The 26,550-nt window shown below is 34.7% G+C and overlaps 1 protein-coding gene across 4 annotated transcripts in view; it reads right to left on the bottom strand.

Moving 5' to 3' along the window:
- Positions 1-26,550, bottom strand: part of AP3B1 (adaptor related protein complex 3 subunit beta 1) — a 261,873-nt gene that overhangs the window by 14,350 nt on the left and 220,973 nt on the right. For all 4 annotated transcript variants that reach the window (XM_053224248.1, XM_015072097.3, XM_053224255.1 and 1 more), the window contains 3 exons: positions 21,766-21,997; positions 16,653-16,737; positions 3,086-3,183 (listed from right to left, as the gene is read on the bottom strand). In XM_053224248.1, the coding sequence (XP_053080223.1) occupies positions 3,086-3,183; positions 16,653-16,737; positions 21,766-21,997 (415 nt within the window). The remainder of the gene's footprint in view (positions 1-3,085; positions 3,184-16,652; positions 16,738-21,765; positions 21,998-26,550) is intronic.

The following is a 26,550-nucleotide window of genomic DNA, read 5'->3' on the forward strand; positions in this document are numbered from 1 at the left end:
TTAAGTAAACATTCTAGGTTTTTTAAACCAGAGATTTTGCTAAATGAAAATATATCAGGTATTCTCAAATTAACGAGAAAGAAAAATATGCCAAGGTATCATTAAAAGTTTCTCTTCTAAAAAACAGACATTAGATACTATATAGCATGCATATATATATAACAAAGGTAAAGTTACCAGGAAAATGTTTAAAAACTGTCAGACTATTTGTTGCTTCATTAGAATTTATCTAAATTTTGGAGAGGCAGTGGACAGAGTACTTAATTTAGGTTAATCAGCTGTCATTAACTGCTAAAATGTAGACCACACAATATAAGAAAGTAAAATTAAATTTTTTTCCTAAGTTTTAGATTTCCTATTTAATTCATACGAAGAAAATGAGTAAGAGAAGGCAGTTTGGATAAATAGCCAGCTTACATCTCTTATAATAGTTATAACTGTCTCAAGAAACCAAATTTTTAAGAGAGGATCTCAAGTTATTTACAGTACTGAAATCATCCTACAGCTAGATCATTAACTCTGCAATGCTCAAAACTCATAGCAATGAAAAAAAATCATGCTTCTGGTTTAGAGTTCCTATTATGAATATTATAGGTAACTTCCATATATAGGCTAAACCATTCTGTCTTTCAGCACTTTGACGACCAACCTTATAAACATGCACGTTTAGCCATGGAACTCTAAATGTAACAACTGAGGAAAAATGACAGATCAGGTTTTATATTAGAAATAAAACCTTTTCGTTAAAAAAATTATTAGTCTAATATATACAATCTGTTAGAAGCATTATTTAATAGTGTACAAACTTTTAAATTACATAGATGTTTAGTATAAAAATAGAAATGCATTCATCATGCTTTTTATTTACAATTTTTCTAGTTAAATCCTCATTAATGCATTTAATGCACTTCTTGAGTCTTAAAATATATGCCCTGTGAAATGAGATATTAAGTACCTAAGTTCATTTTATTTAAATTAGAAAAATTACATAATGTCATGTACGCATGTGTAATGACACACAGGTACTTAAATTTACTGGTATTTTACCATCCAGAAGTTTCCACTGATAAAATGTGAGGAAATAGATGTTTATTTTGATTGAAGATTTTTCAGCTAGGGAGTCCTTTCTATGTATCATATGTTGAAATAAGCTAAGGTCTTCCTAGAGGAGCATAAAAAACGAGTACAATGTGTAAAGTTGAGAATTGAGACCTCGATTACCAAACCAGCTGAAATCTCTAACTAAAAAGATGCTATTGAAAAGACTCTTTAAAGCTGTGGTAAATTTGCCAGCATCAAGTCCCATATCAAAGAATGAATTCAGGAAGACAGAAAGAATGATACAGAAACGCCAAGAGACTTAGAAGGATTTACAAATACTTCATATAAACAAATTTTCAAATAGCTTTATTCAGAGTAGCCTTTCTGCTCTATTAAACATAGCAAACAGCTGCCAGATTTATTCAGAAAAATAATCAACAACCATAGAAGTAAAATGGCAGAAGAAAAAGGAATTTTGGCAACAAGTCCACAGAGGACCACAGCTGTTCTCCAAGAGCACCTCTCTCACGCGCTTACGGTTCTGTATGGCTAGTCAGGGAAAAATCCCTCGGTCACAGCAGAGCACAGAACGGCACAGACCACTTCACCGAAATATCAAGTATTCTAAACCAAAGCTGAGGGATAGAAAAGGTATACGATAATCAGCTGCTTTAGATATACTGTAGCTGCACTTTTCAAAAAAAGAATATCCCCTTAACAGTAGACGTGCCAAAGCCTTATTCAGTCACTTGTGTGCCACTCACCTGGGTGTGCTGGGCAGGTGTAAAGCAGAGAGGCAGGCTTTAGCCAGCAAAGGGTAAGAATAGCAAATGTAAGCATCAATTCGTCAACAGAAAAATAAAATCATAAAATCACAAAGATGTTTTTCTTCTACAGCAATAATCAACTTCCAAGTAAAGCAAATGCAAACAGGGATTTAGGCATTCTTTTTTATCACTTAAAAATAAGGCAGAAAATAAAGGATTATTATTAATTTACAGTCTTGAATGAAATTTTCTTTGTGAGATTCTTCTACAACAGGTTATTTGAATACTGTGGACTGCAATGGCTTACAGCAAAAAAAAAAAAAAAAATCTTCGGCACTCTAATGATAAAGTGCCAGGAAGCATGTGTGTCTCCTTAGGTACAGAAATATTTGTACGTGCCCAGTACTTTCTGGAAGCGTGACAGATAGGATTTAATGACCTCAAGATGAAGGAATCTTCGTATGATAACCCCTCTAGAGAGAAAAATAGACTACCTTCACATAAACTTTAAGAAATTGCTGACTATACTGCTTACATATGCCCTAGTTCTGTATTATCTTTAATTAAACACATAAACTCACAGTTTTATTTTCCACAGTTATTATTCATAGAAGCAAATAAAATTTATTTTTATTAGTAGGTATGCTGGACTCTGGGGCAAGCACAGCATATTAATACTTTCATCCTGCCGAAAATATTTTCTATTTAGGTCCATATTTTAAAATATTTCAGCTCTGATACAGGCTGACATCATAGCATTTCTTTACTACAGAATCAGGTCAAAAGAAAATGGAGGTATTTTAATGCTATAATTAGGACTTTATCTTGAAGGGTGAGGCACTTCAATGTGCGCAGGGAAAAATACATTAGTAGGTCACGAAAAACAGTTCCGTAGTGAAAGAAAATACAGAGGCATAACATTTATAGTGGTAGAACTTTGCTAAGTCTCAAATCCCTCACATTTTCACTAACACAAAACACAAGAGCACATCATTAGGTTGACAAACCTACAACTCCCAGAAGTGAAAAGTTAATTAAGAATCAATTTATTATTTTAAAGACATACTAATGAATTTTCAAGTATGCCAGGGATGTAGACAAACATATACTTTCAAGGTTACTTTACAGAAGAAAAGGATTAGCAAAAACCAAAAGATTACGCACTGACATCTGTTAATGGCTATGTACATGTGGTAATTTATTTCAGAGACCAGCCAGAAGAATGAGCACATATTATTTGGGATGGCAATTTCTAGTAAGCTGTAGTAATCTCTCACCTTGCTCTTTCTTAAAATCTTTCTCTGACATGGCCACAGGTAAAAGCAGCTCTCCAACAGGTGGCTGAATATTAACATTGAAGCAATCATCCTTGGTACTAAGAGAAAAACACATCAAAGCTGACCAATTGCTTAATAAACATTCTCTTTAATATTATGCACTTAAATAGAAGTAATTAAAGGATATGCCAGCATATAAAGTATAAGATCTTCTTGGCTTAACTAGCAGAGCTGAAATTTTCTCAACACTATTTTCAGAGAAATATATGTTACCTCAATTAGAAAACACATTTTTTGGGGCGCCTGGGTGGCGCAGTCGGTTAAGCGTCCGACTTCAGCCAGGTCACAATCTCGCGGTCGGTGAGTTTGAGCCCTGCGTCAGGCTCTAGGCTGATGGCTCAGAGCCTGGAGCCTGTTTCTGATTCTGTGTCTCCCTCTCTCTCTGCCCCTCCCCCATTCATGCTCTGTCTCTCTCTGTCCCAAAAATAAATAAACGTTGAAAAAAAAAATTAAAAAAAAAACACATTTTTTTACAAAAATATGCAGTTATTGTAAATACACCATTTAATGTAGAATTTTAAAAACAGGTGAGCATCAAGGGTACACATACCCACTACTACCAGAGGAACACTTCACGCAACTTACAGAATAGAGAAGTAATATTTTCTCTTTACTTTGCATGCTTACAGTGTAGAAAATGGAGTGCTTTAGTCTTAAATTGTTAAGATCTCTTTTTAAAAAAATTAGTTTAGCAAAAAGTAAAATGGAGTGACCTTACTGTGTATTAGATATGTGCTAATAAAATAATGCCTCATCTGAAAACTTGCTTTTTAAAACAAAAGCTCTTTTTTTTGGTAGTGTTATACATTAACATTACTGATCAACATGTAAAGTTATTATTTCAAATGACAGGATATGTTAGGAAAGACAACTTTGTACCTGTATCAGATAGAAAAACAGTGAGTGTATTTATTTTAATCTTAAGACAGATAATACTCTTTAAAAAATTAGTAAAATTTCTTAAAAAATTTTTTAAGGTACATGTTTGAAGTTAGGTTGAGGAATGTACCAGTTAGGAATGTGTCTGGCTGCAAATAAGCAGAAAATCCAACTAACAACAGGTGCTTATTGTTTAGTATGCAACAAATTCTGCAGTTACCAGTCAAAGACTGGTTCACTGGCTTAAAGAGGCTGTTGGGGACTCAGGTTTCTCGAGCTTTCAACTCCACCGCCCTGGTGTGTTGTTTCATCCTCACGGATGCCAGATGGCTGCTGCATTGCTAGGTACCACTTTTACATTGCAATGAAGAAAAAACAGTGATAATGGAAGAAGAGTGAATAAATGAGCCAACCAAATCTATTCTTTTTTTTTAAATATCAGAAAAGCTTTTGTCCCCAAAAGGACTTCTACTTTCATGTTTGAACTGGATCTCATGGCCAGTGGGAAGGTGAATAGGGAAATGGGGACTGTGGCTAAAAAAATAACAAACATTAGGTTAAGAAACATCATCATCAAAGGGTGCAATAGGGATAAATAAAATGAAAAAAGAAAAAAAGAAAATCCCCTCTTTTTTAGTTTATATATTTATTCTGAGAGAGAGAGAGGAAGGGAGAGAGAGAGAGAGGGGAAGGGGGAGAGAGAGAGAGAGAGAGGGGAAGGGAGAGAGAGAGAGAGGGGAGGGGGGGGGGAGAGAGAGAGAGAGAGAGAGAGAGAGAGAGAGAGAGAGAGAGAGAGAATCCCAACCAGGGGCTCAATTTCACAAACCGTGAGATCGCACAAACTGCGAGATCATGACCTGAGCTGAAATCAAGACTCAGACGCTTAACTGGCTGAGCCACCCAGGTGCCCCAAGAAAATCCACTTTTATGCTATTATATAATATATTCTTGTAAGAAATTCTTTTATGGAACAAGGCAAGGACTAGATTAAAAAAAAAAGAAGGTTTTGAATTATTCACATGTGGATGGTCTAAGGCAAACCAACAAATTCATTTATTAATTCAGTACACATTTACCAAGTACAAACTAGATCCCGTGTATTATGCAAGTACCTGGGGATTTAAAGACAAGTGAGACTGGCCCTAGAAGCTCACAAGTCAGTGAGAGAGGAAGAGTTCACTTATGTTTATAAAATGGCAAACACTACATTATAGATATGTGGAAAGTATTATAATCCATATAAGAGGGATTAATTCTGCAGGAGTGAGGTACAGATACCTTTATTTTCAAGAGGAGAGAGAGGGTATTCTAGGTATTCTAGACTTGTGTTTTGGGAATGATGAGCAGTGTGGTATGTCAACAGATGAGGCTGGGGGTGTGCTGTAAAGAATATCATATGCGTTCATGACCATTCATCCCACTTTCCCAGGACAGTCCCAGTTTATAGCTGTTGTCCTGGAATCTTGTTCAGTTAATGTCTCCCTTCACTCTCTAGAGTGTCCTGATTTCTATGACAAAGTGTATGATTACTTCACTGATATAACTAAGACAAAGGTGTTTCAATGTTTCTTGAAGTAACAAGGAAAACTACCAGAGACTTTTGACACAGGAAAATAAATGATTCCATTGTATTTCAGAAACTCTAGTGGCAGTGTGTAAGATGTAGTAGAGGAGAAACCCAAGGCAGGTAGATTTGTTAGGAATCTAACTTAATAGTCTAGGCAGGGCTTTTACATTGTGTGTTTTACTTTAATAAATCCTGACAATGAACCTAAGAGGTGGCTTCTGTTATCCCCCAACTTAGTGATAAGAAAAGTTAAACAACACATCCCAGGTCACATAGCTAGTAAGTGGCAGTACTGGGATCTGAACTCAGGTCCATCCTGCTCCCCAGTCTGCTATATAATGCTGCTTTAAGATGTATTTTTTATTCTGCTATGTAAGGCTGCTCTCCTAGGGTGGGTGGCACTGAAAACTGGGAAGATGAGAGTATTTTAGAATTAAAAGGGACAGAGGTGGTGATGGATGGAAGAGACTTTGAAACTTCTAATGCGAAAAACTGGGAGAATGACAACTACTGAAGAAGTAGATAGAGTTTTGGGGATTAAACAAAATGATTTGGCTTTAATCAGGTTATACTTTGAGTACCAGTGAATTATTCAGGAAGAGATATTTAGCAGATAATTGGAAATACAACTCAAGAATCAGAAAAGAGGTCAGGGCAGTATATATGAGTTTGGAAGTAATCAGAATGGTAAAGAGAAGAGCTGAAGCCTTACAAGGAGATAAGATCACACAGGCAAAGAGGATATACCACGAAAAAGGATAAGGTGGAAACCTGGGGAAGACCTACATTTAAGTAGAAATGGAAGAACCGTAGCTTACAGAACACACTGGGAGACAGTGGTCAGGGAGAGAATGTGTGTGTCAAATAATGCAAAGAGGAATAAAAAGAAGGAAGTGTGACTTCGGATTAAAGCAAGGCGGTTCAGATGGAAGGCAGAATGCAGAATGCCCTGAGGTGAAGGGGGAGTGGGGAGGCTGACAAGGAAAGATGGGACAGAAAGCAAGACAAGCTTCACGAGGATGCAGAGGCAAAAGAATGCTTAATGAAACTTGAGCATGTTTACAGGATGATGGGAAAGAGCCAGTAAAGAGGAAGAAACTAAGGAATATCTGATAGAGCAAGGCATTAGAGGAAGTAAATGGGGATGGGATTAACAGCATAAGAACAAGGTGAAGAGAGTAGGATGCTTCTTCCCAAAGCAGCAGACAAGGAACGGTTAAGACTGAGGCAAGTACTGAGGGTAAGACACTTGAAGGATGAGACCACATGTGATGTAGTAGAAGGCTAAGTCACATTAAAAGAAATAGGTAAAGGCTGATAGAGTAAATGGATAGGTGGTGTGTGTGTGTGTGTGTGTGTAAAATTTATATATAAATACACATGTAAAATATATATATGAACTATATATAATATATATATATATATATAAATTTATACATATAGGGAGGGCATGATAGAAATATTTTATTAATCAAAGAATACAATTAAAATGACCACTGTGTTAAATTGTATTTATTACACTCTCTTTACTGGTATTTTCTTTTTAATTACAGATGAAATGATTAGCCTTGTCCTTCCCAACGGTCCTGAAGGATACCATTTACGCCCTTGATTAAAGGTAGCTGTGTAGCTCTGACTCCCAGGGAGAAGGGTGGGAGAGCAGAGAAAGAAGGGAAAGGAGACTTGCCTTCTAAAGCATATATGAAAATGTAGGTGGGTAAGCAGCAGGTTTAAGTTTGAGCCAAAAAGTGATCTTGAAATGTCCCTACTAGGAATTTGCAGCGTGTTAAATACTAATATAGATGACTCAACTTGACTGGTTTTGCTTTCACTGCTTTTGGCTAATGATATTTTATTTTCCGTAGTTGGTAAAATGGCTAACATAATTATGTATGAAAAACTAAGGACAGAAGTTGATCCAGAATGGGTCTTACGAGGCAAATGTAAATAAAAATGGAACACTGTTGTGGCAGACAGAACTTGTTGTTTACTCTGTGTTTCTTTTACTTTTCTTCTTTCCTGGTATAACCCTGATTTGGTTCAGGTACACAATGTGCCCAACTGAAACATTTTCTATCTCAGCCTCTCTTGTTGCTAGGACTGAGTAACCCAGTTATAACCCATGAAGCAGGAACAGAAGTCTGTCAGGGATTTCTGGGTAAGTTTTGCTTTTCCAAAAAAGACATGGCTCCTCTTTCCATGTCACTTCTTTCTTTCCTTCTTCTTTTATTTTTATTTTTGCCTGGAATGCAGACAGAAGCCTGAAACTAGAGCAGCCATATTGTGACCATGAGGATGGCAGGCACATGCTAATGACATTAGCACATGAAAACAAAAACCGCTGGAAAAACCTTATACCCAGAAGATACTATGGAGGTACTCTGGCAGCTCTTTAACTGCTGACCTCTGTTCTTCTTATACTAGCAGAATAATACACCCCTATTTGGTGGGTTTGTGTTAACACAACCGAATGCAAAAATCTAACATAGCTAGCATATAACATGCTTTATAAGCCAGTTTCAGTTTCAAAGCAAGGTTTGGCTTAGACTGGCCTAAGATGGAATGTTCCCTCTTTATTTTAGGGAAACTTTCATCTATATTAGTGTTCTAGGACGTCCTCCAGTTTTCACGTGCCTCCATTTCTACCCTTTGCCCTTTTTTTGTTTACTTCTCTTTCTCCTTACAGCTCTTCTCTTTTCCCTGACCTCTTTTTCTTCTGACTCCCTCTGGCTGACCATGGGGCTAAACATAGATATCTTGGCATGGGTAAGGAATGGTGAAAATGAGTAAGGACAGATGTGTATCTATTGGAATTAACACATCAACAAAGTACTATTATTAGGCAGCTCTAAATAGCCTAGTTAAATGGGATCAAATGACATAATAGTTTAATGTAATACAAGAATCTACCTGTTATATTTAAGTGTAATGCATATACTTGCACTACATACAATTTCATTTCACAGACTTGTAGGATCCAGATTGGTACATTTCTAGGTAAGAGAAATGGGCAAGTAGTCTAACCATTGTGAAACTCAAGATTCCTCATCTATGAAATTAAAAAAAAAAAAAAAGGCACTTACCTTGTAGCCAACTTTTAACAATTAAATAACAGTATAATGCTTAATGCATACTAGACACTCAAAACCTATATATATAAAGGGTTGTATCATAATTTATTTAAGCATTCCTGTATTGATTATCATTTGAAATTTTCCCTACTATAAACAATACTTACTTAAATACCTTTGGCTAGATCTATTTTCTTCTGTAAACCACCAATATTTCTTTAGGCCTGACGGCCTGAAGAGGAAATTGTTAAGTAGAAGAGTGTGAGTACCTAGTGTTCTGGAAGGGCCAAAGTGCCCTAAAAAAGGTGGTGTCAACGAAAATCCCATAAACGGTATACCAGAATACATGTTTCCTCTACCTTGTCAATGTCAGATACTAAAATTATTTAAAAATGTTGCCAATTTGGTGACATGTTTTAATTTTAATTTCCCTGTTACTAGTGATATTCAATATCTTATGTTCATTGGCTATTTGCATTTTGTTCTTATAAACTGCCTATTCTTAGTGTTTCCCCACTTTTTTACTGAATTCCTTTATATTGACTGAAGAGTTCCTTACATACTCTGGTTATTAAACTTTTGTCTACTACATACGCTGCAATACATTCTCACCATGTCTCACCTGTTATGGTATCTACTTTTTCTTTGTAGAGAAATTTAAAAATTTTAATAGTCAAATCTGATCATTTTTCACTTTATCCTTCCTAGTACTGTCTTAAGATTTTTCCCCCAAAGAGTATGAAAACATTTGTGTATATAACATTTAAATACATTTTTTTATGGTTTATGACATTTTCGTTTCTGGTTGAATTTTAAAAATTTGTCAAGTTCCCTGAAAAGACCTACTGGAATTCTGCCTACAATCACACTAAAGTTGAAGATTAATTTGAAGGAAAGTACAGTATCTCATTTTGGAACACAGGATATGTATTAATTTTCTTTTCATGACCTTCAGGAAAGTTTCAGGGTTTTTTTCTTTTTCTTAATTCCTACATACGTATTTCTTGTTAATTTATTCCTTTTGTTGTTCCTATAGAATAACTTTACTCATATCTTCTTTTCATGATCTTCAGGAAAGTTTCAGGGTTTTTTTCTTTTTCTTAATTCCTACATACGTATTTCTTGTTAATTTATTCCTTTTGTTGTTCCTATAGAATAACTTTACTCAATGTTTTAAAATTGGTCATTCTTATTATATAGAAATGCTATTGATTTTCACTTGATGATTTGTACTACCGTTTAAAAAAATTTTCTTTAATGTTTATTTATTTTTGAGAGAGACAGAGAGAGAGAGAGAGAGAGAGAGAGAGAGAGAGAGAGAGAGGCAGAGAGAGAGGCAGAGAGAGAGGCAGAGAGAGAGAGAGGAAGACACAGAATCTGAAGCAGGCTCCAGGCTTTGAGCTGTCAGCACAGAGCCTGATGCAGGGCTCAAACTCACAAACCATAAGATCATGACCCAAGCTGAAGTCTGGAGCTTAACCAACTGAGCCACCCAGGGGCCCATGTACCACCTTTTTAAACTCACTAATTAAATAATAGATTTGCTGCTGATTCCAAGACTTTCTGGGTTGATAACGATATTGGATAAAAATGACAGTTTTGTCTCTTCATTTCTAGGATTTATACCTCTGTTTTTACTTGTCTTTTTATATTGGCTAGAACTTCAATATAATGTGAAATAGTGTTGAAAATGGGTAACCTTCTTTTGCTTTTCTGACTTAAAAGAGAATGTTTCTCCTATTTCATGTAGTAACAGGTAACTTGTAAGGCCCAGAAGTCATCTGAATTTATAACACCAAGTAGTATGTACTGTCGTGTGCTATTCTTTCAGATTTTAAAATTGGGGTGATGCTAAGCTTTATAGAATGACATGGATACGTTCCTTTTCTCTGATCTACAAAGTTTAAATAATATATACAGATTATCTCTTTTTTGAAGTTCTGATACAATTTCATCAGTTTTATTCCTAACATTTTTTTTCTAGGGAGCCATTCATTTCATCTAAATATTCCAATTCAGGGGCGCCTGGGTGGCTCAGTTGTTTGAGCGGCTGACTTCCACTCAGGTCATGATCTCACGGTTCGTGAGTTCGAGCCCCATGTGGGTTCTGTGCTGTCAGCTCAGAGCCTGGAGCCTGCTTTGGATTCTGTGTCTCCCTCTCTCTATGCCCCTGCCCCACTAGCACTTTGTCTCTCTCAAATAAATAAATTAATGTTAAAAAAAAAAAATCTTAAAAAAAAAAGATTCCAATTCACTGGGATAGAATTACATGTTATTTTGTAATTCAGAAGATCTTGTGTTTTATTACCTTTCTCTTTTCTAATCTTTCTTATGTGTAATCCTTTTTCTCTAATCAAATTAGCCTAAAAATTTTCAAATTTTTTTGTACATCCTATGCTTTTTTTAAAAAACTGTGTATTTCCTGTACTCAGGAAACAAAGACTTCTTTGCAAATACCAATGTCTTAGATCAAGTTAGATAACTGAATTATTGAAATTTTGAGGTTGTGTGTATATGTATACTTACCTGAATGTTTATCTAAATATCTATCTTCTCTGATTTGTTAACTTCTGAGGCATGTGTTAAAATATACTGTGGTCATGGCTTTGTCAATTTCTCCTAGAATTTCATTAGTTTCTGCTTCATATATTACAAAACTATGTTACTGAAAAGTCTGTAACTTATATTTTTGTGGAGGACTGCAATGAATAGAACATTTTCTTAATATGAAGTGCCTTTTAAATTTTTCTAGCGTTAGCATTGCCTCCTTTTCTTTTTATCATCTTTCTGATAATAGTAAACATACACACAACATGTATATATTTCATCTTTTTATTCTCAATTTTTCTGTCATTCTCTTTTAAGGTGGGGTACTTATAAATAGTATATGCTGAATTTTGTTTTTACATGTTTAATGTAAATGGGATTGAACTTCTTGATATGAATCACGATAACCAGTATGTGTGGTATGTGTGGCTCCTTCCAGGCACGTTATTTTGTGTTCTATTTACCATGCTTTGTTCTTTCCTTCTTTGTTCAAATGATCAAGTTTTTTTTTTTTTAATGTTTATTTATTTCTTTTGAGAGAGTGACTGAGCGAGTGAGAAGGGGCAGAGAGAGGGAAAGAGAATTCCAAGCTGTTAGCGTGGAGACCAATGTAGGGCTTGATCTCACAAACTGTGAGATCATAATCTGAGCTAAAATCAAGTAGGACGCTTAACCAACTGAGCCACCCAGGTGCCCCCAAACTGATCAAGTTTTAATCACTTCTTCTTACCTCTAAACATTTGGGGTTATATCTCATATTCTCATTATTTTAGTGGATAGTTTTAATATTTTAAACCATATTTAAACTTCTTTTCGCCATTAATCAATCCGTCTGCCAAACATGACAAGATCACCATTATTCATCCCTTCTCAAACTTGTCCATGTCAGGATTTTAGTTCCAGTGTATTATTAAAATTTATTTCCTGCATTGTGTGAACAATTATCTTACGCATTAATACGTTTTACAGCTAGAATGCTTTGTCCATTACTTTTTTTGGACTCTGTGTTTTTCTCTGATTCACATTACACAAAGGTTTTTACTACAGCATATATTTGAGTAATCCTTTCAAGAAAGGGCCTGTGGGTGGTAAACTGAGGAAATCTGCTTCTCTGAAAAACGTCTATTTGGTTTCCTCGTTCTTTGCCTTCTGGCCACCAGAAATGATGACAGTATTGATGAGAACTCTAATTCCATTCACATTCTTGCTATTTTTTAGGTAAGCTGCTTTTTTCTCCACTCTGAAAGACACCACATTGGTTTTCTCCTTATCAAAAATGTCACAAGGATATGTGGTCTTTTTGATTGTAGTTCACATTCATCCTGTTTGATCGTTGATGGGTCCTTTCAATCTGAAGGGTTGTACATTGCTTTAGCTTGGGAAAAATTTTTCTTCTACAATTTATTTAATTCTTCGCTCCATCATTTCTTTTCTTTCCTTGTAGATTTCTTAGACGAATTGTTTCTTTTAACCTTTCTTACACAGTTTCCACCTCTTTTTGTTCTCTATTCCAGTTGATTTCACTGCTCCCTCTTCCAGAACTAAATCAGTACTCAGCTGTGGGCATTCTATTGTGCATCTACTGAATTTCTTTTGGCACTGTATTTTTAAACCTCTGAAAATATATTTAAAATTTTGTAATTGCTCCTATTTCAAAGCAAGTGATATATTCTTGCTTTAAAGATGTAGTGCTCTCGGGGTGCCTGGGTGGCTCAGTTGGTTAAGCGTCTGACTTCAGCTCAGGTCATGATCTCACAGGTCACGGGTGCAAGTCCTGTGCTGGGCTCAGTGCTGACAGCTCAGAGCTTGGCACCTGCTTCAGATTCTGCCTCTCCCTCTCTCTCTGCCCCTCCCTCGCTCACACTCTGTCTCTGTCCTTCAAAAAAATAAATAAATAAATAAATGTTGTAAAGATGTACTGTTCTCTTGAATTAGATTATAATTTTTAAAGTTATCTCTTTTCTTTTTCAAACTGTCTTATCCCTTTGTAATGAGTCTTTGTAGTCACCTTGAGTCTTCCCTTCCAAACTGATGCTTTTCCTCAAAAGTCTAGTCCCTCCGTAGGCTGTCCATTTTTCATTCATAATGAAGGAACTGGCTTAATTAACATACACAAGTCTGCTACCTATTAGCTGTATTTTGGACAGTTTTCTTACTCTTATTGTGCCTCAGTTTATTCACCTCTAAAAATGGGATAATAATACTTATCTCATGGAATTGTTCTGAGAATTAAAGAAATTAGCACAATACAAGCGTTTAGAACAATGCCAAGCACACTGCAATTGCTTGATACACAGTATTATTACTGTGGGTTTCCTCTCCCATGGTGGGCTGACTGAAGTTTTCTTGTGGGTGAGGCATGACTGGTTACATGGACATGAAGTTGAGAGGCAGGTAGGCAATGGCCTTATCTCTCCAAAAACAGGTGTAAGACTGACTTTGCTCTCGTGGGACAGAACTTGAGAATACTCCTCTTCTGGACAGAACTTCATTTCACCTCATCTCTGACCATCGCTGCCTCCTTCCCACAAACTCAAAAACCCTGCTGTTGTCTTAGGACTCCACATCCACACCAAAAGTCCTTCCAGGAAAGAAGGTCATTCTCCTTGCAGTGTAATTTTTAGGTCTCTGACTAAATGTGAATGTTGCCTGCCGTTAGAGTAAGGTGGGAGAACTGGGGGCTGGAAGTACTTCTTTGATCTCCTGATGACTGTCTTACCCTAACTTTTCATCTGTTCACTTTATGCTTCATATTCTGCTAGATTTTTTCTTACCATTGCAGTTTTCTTACATGAGTGTTTCGCTCTGTGGTTTTTATTTTCTCTGCCACTGTTGATATGTTCCCATTTGCTTTCTAACTGCCAACAACTCTTCACAATTTCTGGTCAGCTAATGACATTCTTTCATTTTGTTTTTAGTGTTCATTCTCTTTTAAAGAATGTGTTTCTGTCTTTTAAATAGATTTGGGGCAAAGAAGAGGGGTAGATGCTAGTACTCACCCCTCTAACTTGAGTGAAGACGTATTTTTCACACTAGTTACCACACTAGTATCTACTGATCACAAGCATGAGACCTGTTTAAGCACTGAATCTACTTTTAGAGAGAGAGACACACATTTATGTGTATTATACACATTTTAAATCTCAGTAAGTTTAATCAAGGACTTATTTTGATTACCATTTAAAATGCAAAGCAAAAAAAGGCATTAACACATCGAGTATTCACATAACTATATACAATAGTTCTACGTATATGTATGTATGTGTCATATAGCTATGATGATACAGAATTAATGTAGAGACTAAAGTAGAATCATTTTACTCTTATTTTCTTTTAATAAATAGAAGTATACCTGAAAGGCTTATAGTCCATGTTCCCAGCATTTCTCAAGGCTTCTTACCAAATATGCTCTTATTATCCATAATTTTACCTATCGATTTGTATAATGTATTTTGAGGAAAAAATTCAGTATCAGCCATTCTTGCTTTTTCCCCAAACCCTTATTATTGAACTACCAAGACTGATACAGCACATCACTAAGCAAAAAGTGCTATTTACTATGCAAAAGGCACAGTCAGTGATTGGCATCTAAGACCGATTGATCTACCCATTACCGCTATCTCCCTACCCCCACTAGCACTACTATGAAGCTATTGATTTAAACACTGTCGATCGGTTTCCATTTTCTGATTTTGGGCAGGCCAATTAAGAAAGTGAGTAATTGTGATTACATTGCTTCAGGATCAATTACATTTGATGCAAGACAAAGTGTTCTTTTTGGAACATATAAAAAATAATTTTTGATCTAGTATGCTTATGTGTTTAATAAAATCTAAAATAATTTATATCTTCACAACAGAAAAACATTAGTGTAAATGCTTATAACAGCTAAGGCTATTTTCTATATAAAATAAACTCCTAATTTTCCTAAAATTCGTTTAAAAGAAATTGAGAAAAAATTGTTGATATACACTCCCCAATGTAAGACAAAAAAATCAAACACTACCTACATACTTATCCCTAAAGGTATGTAGTTAATTATAAAAGATAAAATGCAAGAAAACGTCCAATGGGTTACAGAGGAAAGAAATCTTTGTAATGATAATATATTTAAAGAGCCCTGCCTCATTATATAGAACTCTATCAGGTTCTTCATATAAATTGATAAGAAAAAATAATTTTTTTTAGTTCTTAGTTTTGTCCTAACTTGGTCCACAAGCTTTGTCATTGGGCTCACATTGTTGAAATCATTAAAACGAATATACCTCTGGTGTTGGAGGCAAATCTATTTAGAGTGATGTTACTCATAGTCCTGTGCTCAGTAATATTGATCTCTGTTGTTTGTCTAATAGAAAAATAATAAACAATTACTAGGCAATGCTGGGAAAAGTAATCAGTTTTTATATATCACTGATATAGCAGACCTCCCAAAACATAAAGGTGATGATCTGCATAAAATCAATGTGTTATGCTACATTGCTTATATTCATCATTGCAGGTTTTCAGCAATAAATGGTACAATATTAGGCCTGAATTACTGGTAAACTGAAAAGGCATATGGAAAAGAAGAGTTCACTATACTTAACCTATAAATTTATTTTAAAACGTCTATTTCCTAAACTTGCTGATTTTTATTGTAGCAAACAAATTCTGTTGTAAACTAGCTAAGATTTAGACAAATAAAATGTTTCAATTCTTTTTAGAATAAAATCAAAGCAACTTCAAATCAAAATAACAAATCATATCCTCGATCAGAAAAATGTAAGAGTTCAAAGGTAATTCTGAAAGATGGATGAATACAGCTTTGTATTAATTTGCTAAGAATTCCTAGACTTTATCAGAAATTTATAAAACATTATATGGAAACAATAACTATAATGAAACCCAAACCTAGAAAAGCTCTTTTGAATAGTATTCACCCATAAAACCTTTGCCAACTGTATAAATGTTCTTCAAGTTTTAACAAAGGCAGTTTATAAATTAAAGTAAAAAGGGAAAAATGTATGGGTGTTAGGTACTGACAGAATCAATAACTTTTCACTTATGAGGCTCAAGATAATATAAAAGATATTTCAAAACATATCTTTTCTAGCCTATTCACTATTATTAAGGTTTTTAATTTCTCCTGAATTTTCCTCATGAATTTTCTAAAACTGTAGAGTTAAGTAAAAAAACATTTAGCAGTAGCTTCTTACTTTAACCAACAAACTGTGAATTTCAATCATATATGGCAGACTGTAATGGCTAAGCTGGGTAACATTACTAAAAATACATATGCCGTAAACAATGTGTACAACTATTCTACGGCAGTCTAAACGTTGCCAAAGAAAGACATGTTTGTTTAAATGGTTTCTCTCTCAAAGAAAAAAGCTGCTGAAAGCCTGCTTTTTGATGTGCTATCCTTTACAGGTAATATAAAATATAGAAGAACAATTGAACTTACCACAACTGGAAACTGGCAGTCTGAGTAGAATCACAAAAGTCAATACCCATTGAAACGGTAATGGATCCCTCAGGCTCAAGAGATTCTAGGAAATAAGATAATTTAGACATGAAACCATGGAGGATGTGAAAAGGAGGCAGACAAATCCCTGAAAACTTATATCGTGTTTGTAGTTTGGTTAAAACAGTCAAATTTAATGATGGCTTATAAGAACAACTTCAAACTAAGAATATTAAAGCAAATTACAATTTCATGATTTTGCTCAAAGGCTTTCTTTTCACAACTCAAGTCTGCACATACTTCAAAGAACACATTCTGTTTCAGAAATATACTCATCCTGAGAAATTTCATGTTTTACGGTATTGTCCTTATCGTTATTGAAAGTGAGAAAGAAATGTATTCCTGTTTGGAACAGCTGTAAAGGACTCACTTGGTGCTTTTAAGAGATTATGTACTTAAAATTATGGAGTATTTACTCTAGATAAAAAAAAATTATGGAGTATTTAGTCTAGATATAGTAAATTTAAAAATTTCCCAAATTCCAACTGGAAATAAAAATCCAAAATTTAAAAATGCAAATTAAAGCAGAGCTGAAAAAAGAAATTAATTTGTATTCAGAAATTAACCAAGACAACTGGCATTATAGGAACCCAAATAAGTCTAAGTGCATGATTCAAAGACTTATTGGAAGAATATTTCGTAGTGGATTAGGTTATCATGAAAAAACAAGTAAAAGGGTTTGGAATTTCTGAAGATTCACTTTTCGATTAACCAAGAATGGGAAATAGCTGTATCAATAGACAATACTGGTACTTTTCAATTGGCAATGATAAAACTTAAGACAACATTTTATTCTGCTATGACTCTAAAGTTTGGCTACACATGAGACTAGTGAAGGATCTGAAATATATACCTATTTAGTACAAATATTTATATATATGTTATATATTTAAATTGAAACCATCCACTTCTAATCTCCACGTTGCTCAAAGTGTTCAGTATAACTGCAGTCATACTGTACAGAAGCTTTCTATTTACCTTTATTCTGTATATATCTTATTAGATATAGTTTTATTTCAGCAAGGGCACTCTAATCCAGTAGACTATGACTATCGAAGGGCTTATCGATAAATATGGTTTGCCATTTAATGCTAACCATGACAGAAATGATGGAACAGACAGGACAAAGAAGAATTCAATAAGGTTAATATATTAAGAAGTATGCTTATGTTTCATAGGTTCAATGAAGATCAGGTTTTATAGGAAGGTACTTGTTTGATGTTGATTTTAAAATGTTATGAGTTTGCTAGGGGTATATGTATGTTGGTTTGCTGATTCTGATTTGAATTTCATTTGTTTATAAACCTAAAATTTATCAGGATGCTACACAAGTACCAGTAAACTTGTTGCCTAAATCTTTACAAACAGGCTTTATTGTAGAGCAAATAACTGTAATGATACTTTTCTTGCATTTCTCCTAAAGCTACACCTCATCAGTTCACAGCTCTGTTAGTTACACTGATTAGTCATATTTTTAAATTTCTTTTTAATGTTTTTACTTATTTTTGAGACAGAGAGAGACAGAGCATGAGCAGGGGAGGGGCAGAGAGAGAGGGAGACACAAAATCGGAAGCAGCCTCCAGGCTCCGAGCTCTTAGCACAGAGCCCGACGTGGGGCTCGAACTCACAGACTGTGAGATCATGACCTGAGCTGAGGTTGGACGTTCAACCGACTGAGCCACCCAGTTGCCCCTGATTAGTCATATCTTTTATGATGAGTAAATCCTTAATGCTTTCTTCCCCCATAGATATACTGGGGTTTGGTCTTTTTGCAGCTGACACATTGGTAGCAAATGCTGTCATCTCCAAAACATGATGGTATTCATGATTTAAATCTCTTTATATCATGTATCCTTGTATTTCGTTTGACAAAGTGACAGTTCTCAAGATGCCTTGTTGATAGCCCTTTGACACAGTTTGGTACCATCTTCATTCTTAAGATAATTAACTGTGAGCTTAGCCCCACACTAATTCTGGAGGACAGCTCATGATCAATGGCATGTTTTATTATATGAATGCTTCAAGAGCAAAGTAATCAGCATAAAATTATTCATATAATGGATTTATATTATTTGAAGCCTACTACACTGGGAAAGTTTACTCAATTAGGCATCTGTATTTGGATACAGCTTCTGAATCAGTGCTATATACACAAAAGGGTTATAGAGAAATGGCTGAAAAACATGGGCTTTATTATACCATACTATTAATAATGAAAAAAGAAATTACACAGGCTGCCAGAGACTTTGATGTGACACTTGTACAATAACTAGTAAAATATTAGCTGAACTCAAACTTGTCAATTGTTAACATAAAGCCAGTGAATATAGTGCTTACAGCTTAAGGCGTGTGTGTGTGTGTGTGTGTGTGTGTGTGTGTGTGTTGTGCGTGCGTGCGTGTGTGTGTTTAAAATCTCTTAGGTCCTTGGTCTCTTTGGGAAAAATGGCATGGCACATTACTCCTAATACTCTTGTAGAGCATACAGTTTCATGCTAAAGGTAGGGCAAAATCCAGACAAAAGTCACTGTATATTATAGACAAAAATAAAACAGATTGGTGATAAATAAGAAAGCTGCTGGACTCCTTAACATATGCATATGTGCTTATTAAATAAGTAGTTCACTTTCCTCATTTCACAAAAAGATTAAAATACAGTATTTTTTCTTTGTTGCATTAAGATGTTTTTGGAGGACTAATTAAGATATAACATACCCTGTAACTCTACTGTAATCTATTGATAAGAGACTAGGTGGTGTTACTGCACAGGAAAGAACTCTGTTTCTTGAGGGTTTCAATAAAATGCCAACAAAATGAATAAAACACTATGGTCATAAAAATCTGCCTAAGAAAAGAAAAGAAAAGAAAAGAAAAGAAAAGAAAAGAAAAGAAAAGAAGAGAAAAGAAGAGAAAAGAAAAGAAAAGAAAAGCCTATGGCTAGTACTGAGGCAATGGTATACATTCATATTTTATTTCCGTGTTAAGGCCATACTATGAAATTTACTATATTTATTTCTTCTATTCTACATAGGCCAATAAAAGGTCAACTCATCAACTCATTATGCCAACTCAAAGAAATGTTAATACTGTTCTACTGTTTTAACCTTTGAATAACATTTTCAACCTTCAGACAATTCATTTATCAGCTGCTTGACATTTCTTACAACAAAACTAATTTTTTAACTAGGTAAAAAATGTTGGATTTTAAGCAATAAAAAAAGAACACAAACTGGGATATTTTAGAACTCCTTGGCAATGTAATGACTTCACAAAATAATTAAATAAAAATCAGGATACTCTGTATTTATTAAATTGTGCCTTAATCACCAAATTATTTTTATAAGTGTATTAAATGGGTTATGAAATCAAGTCACTTTAACTCTACTTTGGTTGCTTATAAACATCTACCATATGTCATCTGTTAGGAACTGTTTTATTCCTTTGTGTAAAAATATAACACAATATATGACTTCCTTTGCTGAATGACTCATGAAAACTTACAGGAGAGAATTCAACAGTGTCAAAAAGCTCAGGTGAAGATGAAGAAAAACAGAATAGTTACGTGAAATAATGAGTAAAAGAAGGCACAGTTCCCCGCTTAAAAGGCTTTGAGCACCTAAAGTATTACAAAAAGGAACTATCTGGAACTGGATAGTATTTCAAGGATTCAATGACAGAAACCTTCTATCAGTTTTAATTGATATTATTGCCTGAAGTTTCTCCCAATGAAACTCTAGGACTGTTTCCACTTAAACCAAACAGAAAAAATAGAGGTAAACATTAATTATAATCTTTAAACTCAAAATAACACACAATTGTTACACTTAATTTTTTTAAAGTATTATTTCTGGCAAAATACTTAAAAAATGGAAGAAGATGACAGTTGGTGAGACAGTGTGATACAATGAGCACGGAGGTCAGGTGGAAAGCACAGGCTGCATCTAAGGGCAGCCTCCTCTACACCAACTGGTGCTGTTGTATGTTGGAATAAAGGCACAATACTGCCAGATCTTGTGCTTTTTTCTAAGAAAAGTGAGGTTTTTGGGTTTGTTTTTTAATTTAAAAACATCTTGATTTCTATTTTTTAAAATTCTTTTCTTTTTAAAGAGTTTCTTCTTATTTATTTGTTTATGAGAGAGACGGAGGGAGACCGGGAGAGAGAGTGCAGAGTCTGAAGCATGGTTTGAGTGAACCTGAAGCAGGGCTTGAACTCATGAACTATGAGATCATGACCTCAGCCAAAGTCGGATGCTTAACTGATTGCATCAGCCAGGCACCTCAAAACATCTTGATTTCTAAATGGTAGCAAAAGATTAAAAATATTTTAAAACATGAGGTGTATAAATACTAGTAATATACTATCGACTATTTTTTTTAAGTTAATTTATTTTGAGATTGACAGAGTGTGTACGCTCAATGGAGAGGCAGAGAGAGAGAGAGAGAGAGAGAGAGAGAGAGAGAGAGAATCCCAAGCAGGCTCTGTGCTGTCAGCACAGACCCTGAGACAGGGCTTAATCTCACAAACTGTGAGATCGTGACCTGAGCTGAAATGAAGAGTTGGACGCTTAACCGGCTGAGCCACCCTGGTGCCCCTACTATGGGCTACTGTACACTGTATACCTGGAAAGGAAGACAAACAGAATAGTATAAATCCTCTCAGCCTTTGCTCTCCTCACTTTGCAATTTATGGAATGTAAAAGGAAACAGGGAAGGGGAGCTATGATTCAAAAAGGCAGACTAAACTCAGGCAGGGAATGAAGTTGGCCAGGAAGAGAAACAGAGGGAAGGTGATGAAGACAGGTAAAATGAGAGGCAATTTTGATTCTTGAGATCCATCAGTACTGGTACATACATGTTACCACTGCTGGCACCCAATTCACTAAGGGCAAAGAAGTGTATTCGTTTTGTATGATAAATTCAGTTTAAAAAAGGACACAAACGTAAACTGACTATACTGACAAATGTAGTCAATAAAATAATATGTATTCTACTTTACTTTTAAAATAAATGTATTTAATTATCAAATATAAAGTTTTAAATGAGAATTAATATTTACCTATTGTATTAAAAACATGCATTTGCATGCCTATAGGAAGTCTTTTCCCGCCTATGTGGATATTTTCTATCTTTCGATCAGTAGTATTATTCAATGTTATTTGTACAGAGACCATCTTATCACCAAAAATACAAGGTTGCCTTGGAAAGAAATAATGGGCAGCTAGTCCTTTTCCACTCATTCGATGAAGCAGCACATGAGTTTTCACTGGTACAAAGACAGGAGTACTGACCTATTGCACATTGGAAAAACAAAGAAAGATGAATTAGTAAATATAGTTATTCTCTTTGAAAATTGTAGGATACTAACTCCTATTTTCCCTTAAGTATTACATAAACCACAATAACAAATATCATACTCACAGATATTAAATCAGAAATTATATAAAAATGTAAAGAAAATGCCTCCAAAACGGCATTAAAATTTTTTTATACTCAACATATATTAAAATATTTTGACAATATATACCTAATAAGAAGAGAATAAGTACACGGGCATGGGGCATTAAAGACACGTGTTGAGATGAGCACTGGGTGTTATGTATAGGGGATGAATTACTGGATTCTACTCCTGAAATCATTACTGCACTATATGCTAATGTGGATGTCAATTAAAAAAAAATTAGTTAAAAAAGAGAATAAGCTGTCTGTCATATATACAATTTTTTTTAGAATTTATAAACTTTTTTGTCAGTTTTTTTCCTAGGTAAACTATATTTGGGCATCTTGCTTATTTTCTTTAGTTTTAATAATTTGTCAGTTGATTTTCTCAGGTTTTTGAAGATGGTATCACCTACCAAAAATTTCCAATCTCAACTCCTTGAACTTTTTTCACCTTGCATTTCTTTCACTATAAAATGAAGACTATAACCTCATTCAAGGTGGTTTATTCCTGTGGTTTAGTAATTAAAAAGATCTTCCCTACTTTGAGCTCAGATAACTATTCACTTACAGTTTCTTCTAGACCTTTCATGGTTGCAATTTTTAATTCGTGTGATACTGTTTTAAATGTATTGACCTCTAAATTTAATTTTTTTGGTCCAAATACTGAACCAATTGTCTGTACATGATTTAATGATTACCTTTTCCTCAGTGACCTGTAAATGCAAATGTTCTGATTATTTACATATTTGGAGATATTTTTGGCTCTGATCGAGCTGTTAAACCAGTACCACATTGTTTTATTTCTTACAGTCCTACATTATGATTCAATTACTTGGCAAAACAAAGTGTCCTTTATCACTCCCTCCCCCACCAAATAGTATTTTCTTGGCTAATTATCTGTTTATATCCTTCCGTTGAATTTTAGCCTCTTTTAGTTAAATTCTCCCTACAATCCTGAGTGAAATCAGAGGAGCATATTAAAATGAATAAACACAGTCCTTTCTAAAATCATGTGATGGCTATCTTTCCATTCAAAGTCAAAGTACTGCATGTGGCTTGACCTGACATGGGCTAGCTTTTTAAAAAAATCAATTTCTAATTAAACAGGCCTAATCAAGATTTTTTCCTAACAAGTGCACTCTCCCAACCTAGGCTTTCTATTATAATTGTGAGTACATATTAACCTATTCAATATGTTCATTATGCCACTGATACCTGACGAAATTAAAACTTAATATTAGTAATTTAAGATTAATCAACAAAAATCCAAGAGTTAAATATCATATATACAAAATGATGGGCAGTGTCTTCTAAGCATCATTAGAATATAGTACTCCTTGTCCAAAAGCTCAATTTGTAAGAGTGAGCAATTTAAAATAATCATCTTAAAAATGCACAAAAGAGTTTATTTATAAAATACAACAAATAATTGAGGGGATTTAAAATTTTGGCTATATAAAATAATGGGGCAACTGGCCTATGCATTCTACTTTGGCCTTTTGATGATGATAGCAATCTAGCATTTTAAGTTTTCAAAACACTTCTTCTAAGCTGAGGTTCTTTTTCACGTAAAAAGATTATTTTCAGGGGCACCTGCGTGGCTCAGTCAGTTAAGCATCCAACTCCAGCTCAGGTCATGATCTCGCAGTTACTGAGCAAGAGCCCCGCATCGGGCTCTGTGCTGTCAGCGCAGAGCCCACTTTATCGTCTGCCCCCCCCCCCGCCCCGTTCTCTCCTCTCTCTCTCTCTCTCAAAATAAATAAATACACTTAAACAAAATCATTTTCAAAACTCTCTCCTCTCTCTCTCTCAAAATAAATAAATACACTTAAAAAATAATTTTCAAAACTCTTCTGTTTCAATGCTCACTCTAAGTTCTATTTTCTTCACAAATTCTAGAGAGTTTATCAGCATAACCCAAGACAGCAATCCCTAGCAGGGAACATTCATTTACAGATATAATGAACATCATAAAAATAAGCAAAAAGATAAAGAAATTGTGTGTGTATGCTTGCACTAGTGTGTGTGTGTATATATATATATCTATCTCATGTATATATATGTATATATATATACATCTCATATTTATAAATTTATAATCTGCAAAAATCTTAAATTCCCATGTCATTGAGGCTACAATAATCAACCTTAAACACAAGCCTTTATCTGGATAATTATAGTTTTCAGTATCTCATGTTTATTCCATCAATTACATAATAACATACTGGAAACAGTAATTCTTATTTTATTTTCTTCATTGTTGCAGAGACACAAGTCTCATTAAATCATTAAATACATGTTGATGAAGTCAGTTTTTCATCTATGAAAATTCATTAAAGTTTGAGCAACACATACTATGGCAAAACAAAGTTGAAAGTTGGAGAGAGGCAAGTGTGGAACAGTAGGAGAAAAGCAGAACGGAAGCAGGAGTTTGGTTTACACACAGCTAGGAATCTGCACTTAAACATAATATAAGGTGCTCAGAAATATAAGGAGCTTTATACCCTAAGTCACATAAGATTATCAACATGTCTTGGCTGGTTTGTTGATTCTCTCTCAGTGTTACCCTGGGAAACACGATACAAATATTTTTTTTTCCTACCCTGTCTCAAAATTCTGCACCTTTATTATAGTCATTAAAAAGATGTTAATGGATGTACAAAGAAATAAATACATACTTTTCTCCACTCGTTCCATCCACACTCAAATCAAGTTTAAGAAGCACTAATAAATTCAACATCTAAAAAAGGTCCTCTGTGACAATTCTCAAAGGTTATCTGTGATAATACACAGAGGTCTATGTTCTCTTCCCAATATAAGCAGCCTCATAAATGGCACTTTGTGGTAATAATACGTACTTTTTAACTACAGACAAGGGCTAACTGGAAGTTTCATTTTTTTTCTTTTTAACGAATTTTCTAAGTTCATACAGATCATATAAAGTCTATTTCCCTCCACTATCTAGATGAATTACATAGGTGATATTTTGTTGAGTAAAACCAGTAGGTTCCATAAATCCTTCAAGAATTTCCATATGCAATACAATTAATCCTGATGGGAAAATAAGAGTTTAGTTCAATATTTTGTATATCAGATATCTATATTCCAGAAACATATATGATCTGTGGCTGCTTCTATTCTAAGATGCTAAACACTGAGAACGGCTTTTCTGACTTCATATTTTATAAATATCAATAATCTTACTAAACATACAAAATAAAAGATAAAAGATAATAAATTAATTACAGAAAGACCTAGATCTGGGCTGTGAAAACGAGGGCTTATGTTTAAGAAAACAGGCAGATACTTAAGGAGTATGAATAAAACAGATCATCTTGGGTAAGGGTTGGCACATTGTAGCCCACAAGTCACATGTGGCCTACTTCCTGTTTTATCAAGTCTGTATGGAACACAGCCATACCCATTCATTTACATATTGTCGATGGCTGCTTTTTTGCTCTGCAATGGTAGAGCTGAATACTTAACATATTCACTATTTACATACATATTTACTATCTGCACCCTTTACAGGAAAAGTTTGCTGGCCCAGGATCTAGGGGCACAGATGCTACATATTTCCCCCTCCCTTCCCCTTCTCTTGTTGGGAAATAATTCTCCATAGTCTCCCATGTTTGCGAACGTGTTCTGAGCAAAGGTGTTAATCTGGCTGTTCAAAATCTTTTCAAGGATGTTTGTATAGCAAACAGCCTTTGGAAACAGGAAAATGCCTTACTCTGGAGCAAAGTTTGGACAGATTTGCTAACAGCTCTTTATATCTTCTGTAAAGGTTCCTCTCCTGTAAAGCAAAAGACTGCATGTAGTGTCATCACTTGGCCTTCATCATATCACCCTGTGGGAACTGGGGCTCAGAGAAGTGGCACAAATGAGGTTACTCTGGCTACTACTATTGCTGTGAGTAATACACTGCCTCTTGTCTTTGACACAGGAGTCTCATGTCTTTTACCAGTATCCATAAAATTGTCTTAGCAACTTGTTTGCTTGCAAGTAGGGTAACATCTCATGTCCTTCACAATTCTTGATACCCATTTTGTTTTGATCACTCAACATTTCCCAGATTCACTTAACTCCAAATAGCTAAATTCATTTTTAGTACAACTATCATAAAGAGATGTGTAGTGGCAGCTGACTGAGGGGTAGACACAGGCTAAAAATCCAACTTGCATTCAAGGGTGCCTTTTTGGAATATGGCAGAGTAGCACCATATGAGGTAGTGGCTTTGCTAACGAAAATACTACTTTACAAAGTAGAAACTACTTTTTTCTTCTGACTTTGATTTGTCAAAGTCCATGCTATGATTTGATTGTTTCTATGAACTTCCTAGGTATCAAGATGTGTTCTGACAGCTGACAATGAGATGTCAAGTAAGTTCTATGACACTAAA

The sequence above is a fragment of the Acinonyx jubatus genome, chromosome A1 (assembly GCF_027475565.1).
Source record: "Acinonyx jubatus isolate Ajub_Pintada_27869175 chromosome A1, VMU_Ajub_asm_v1.0, whole genome shotgun sequence".
NCBI lineage: Eukaryota > Metazoa > Chordata > Mammalia > Carnivora > Felidae > Acinonyx > Acinonyx jubatus.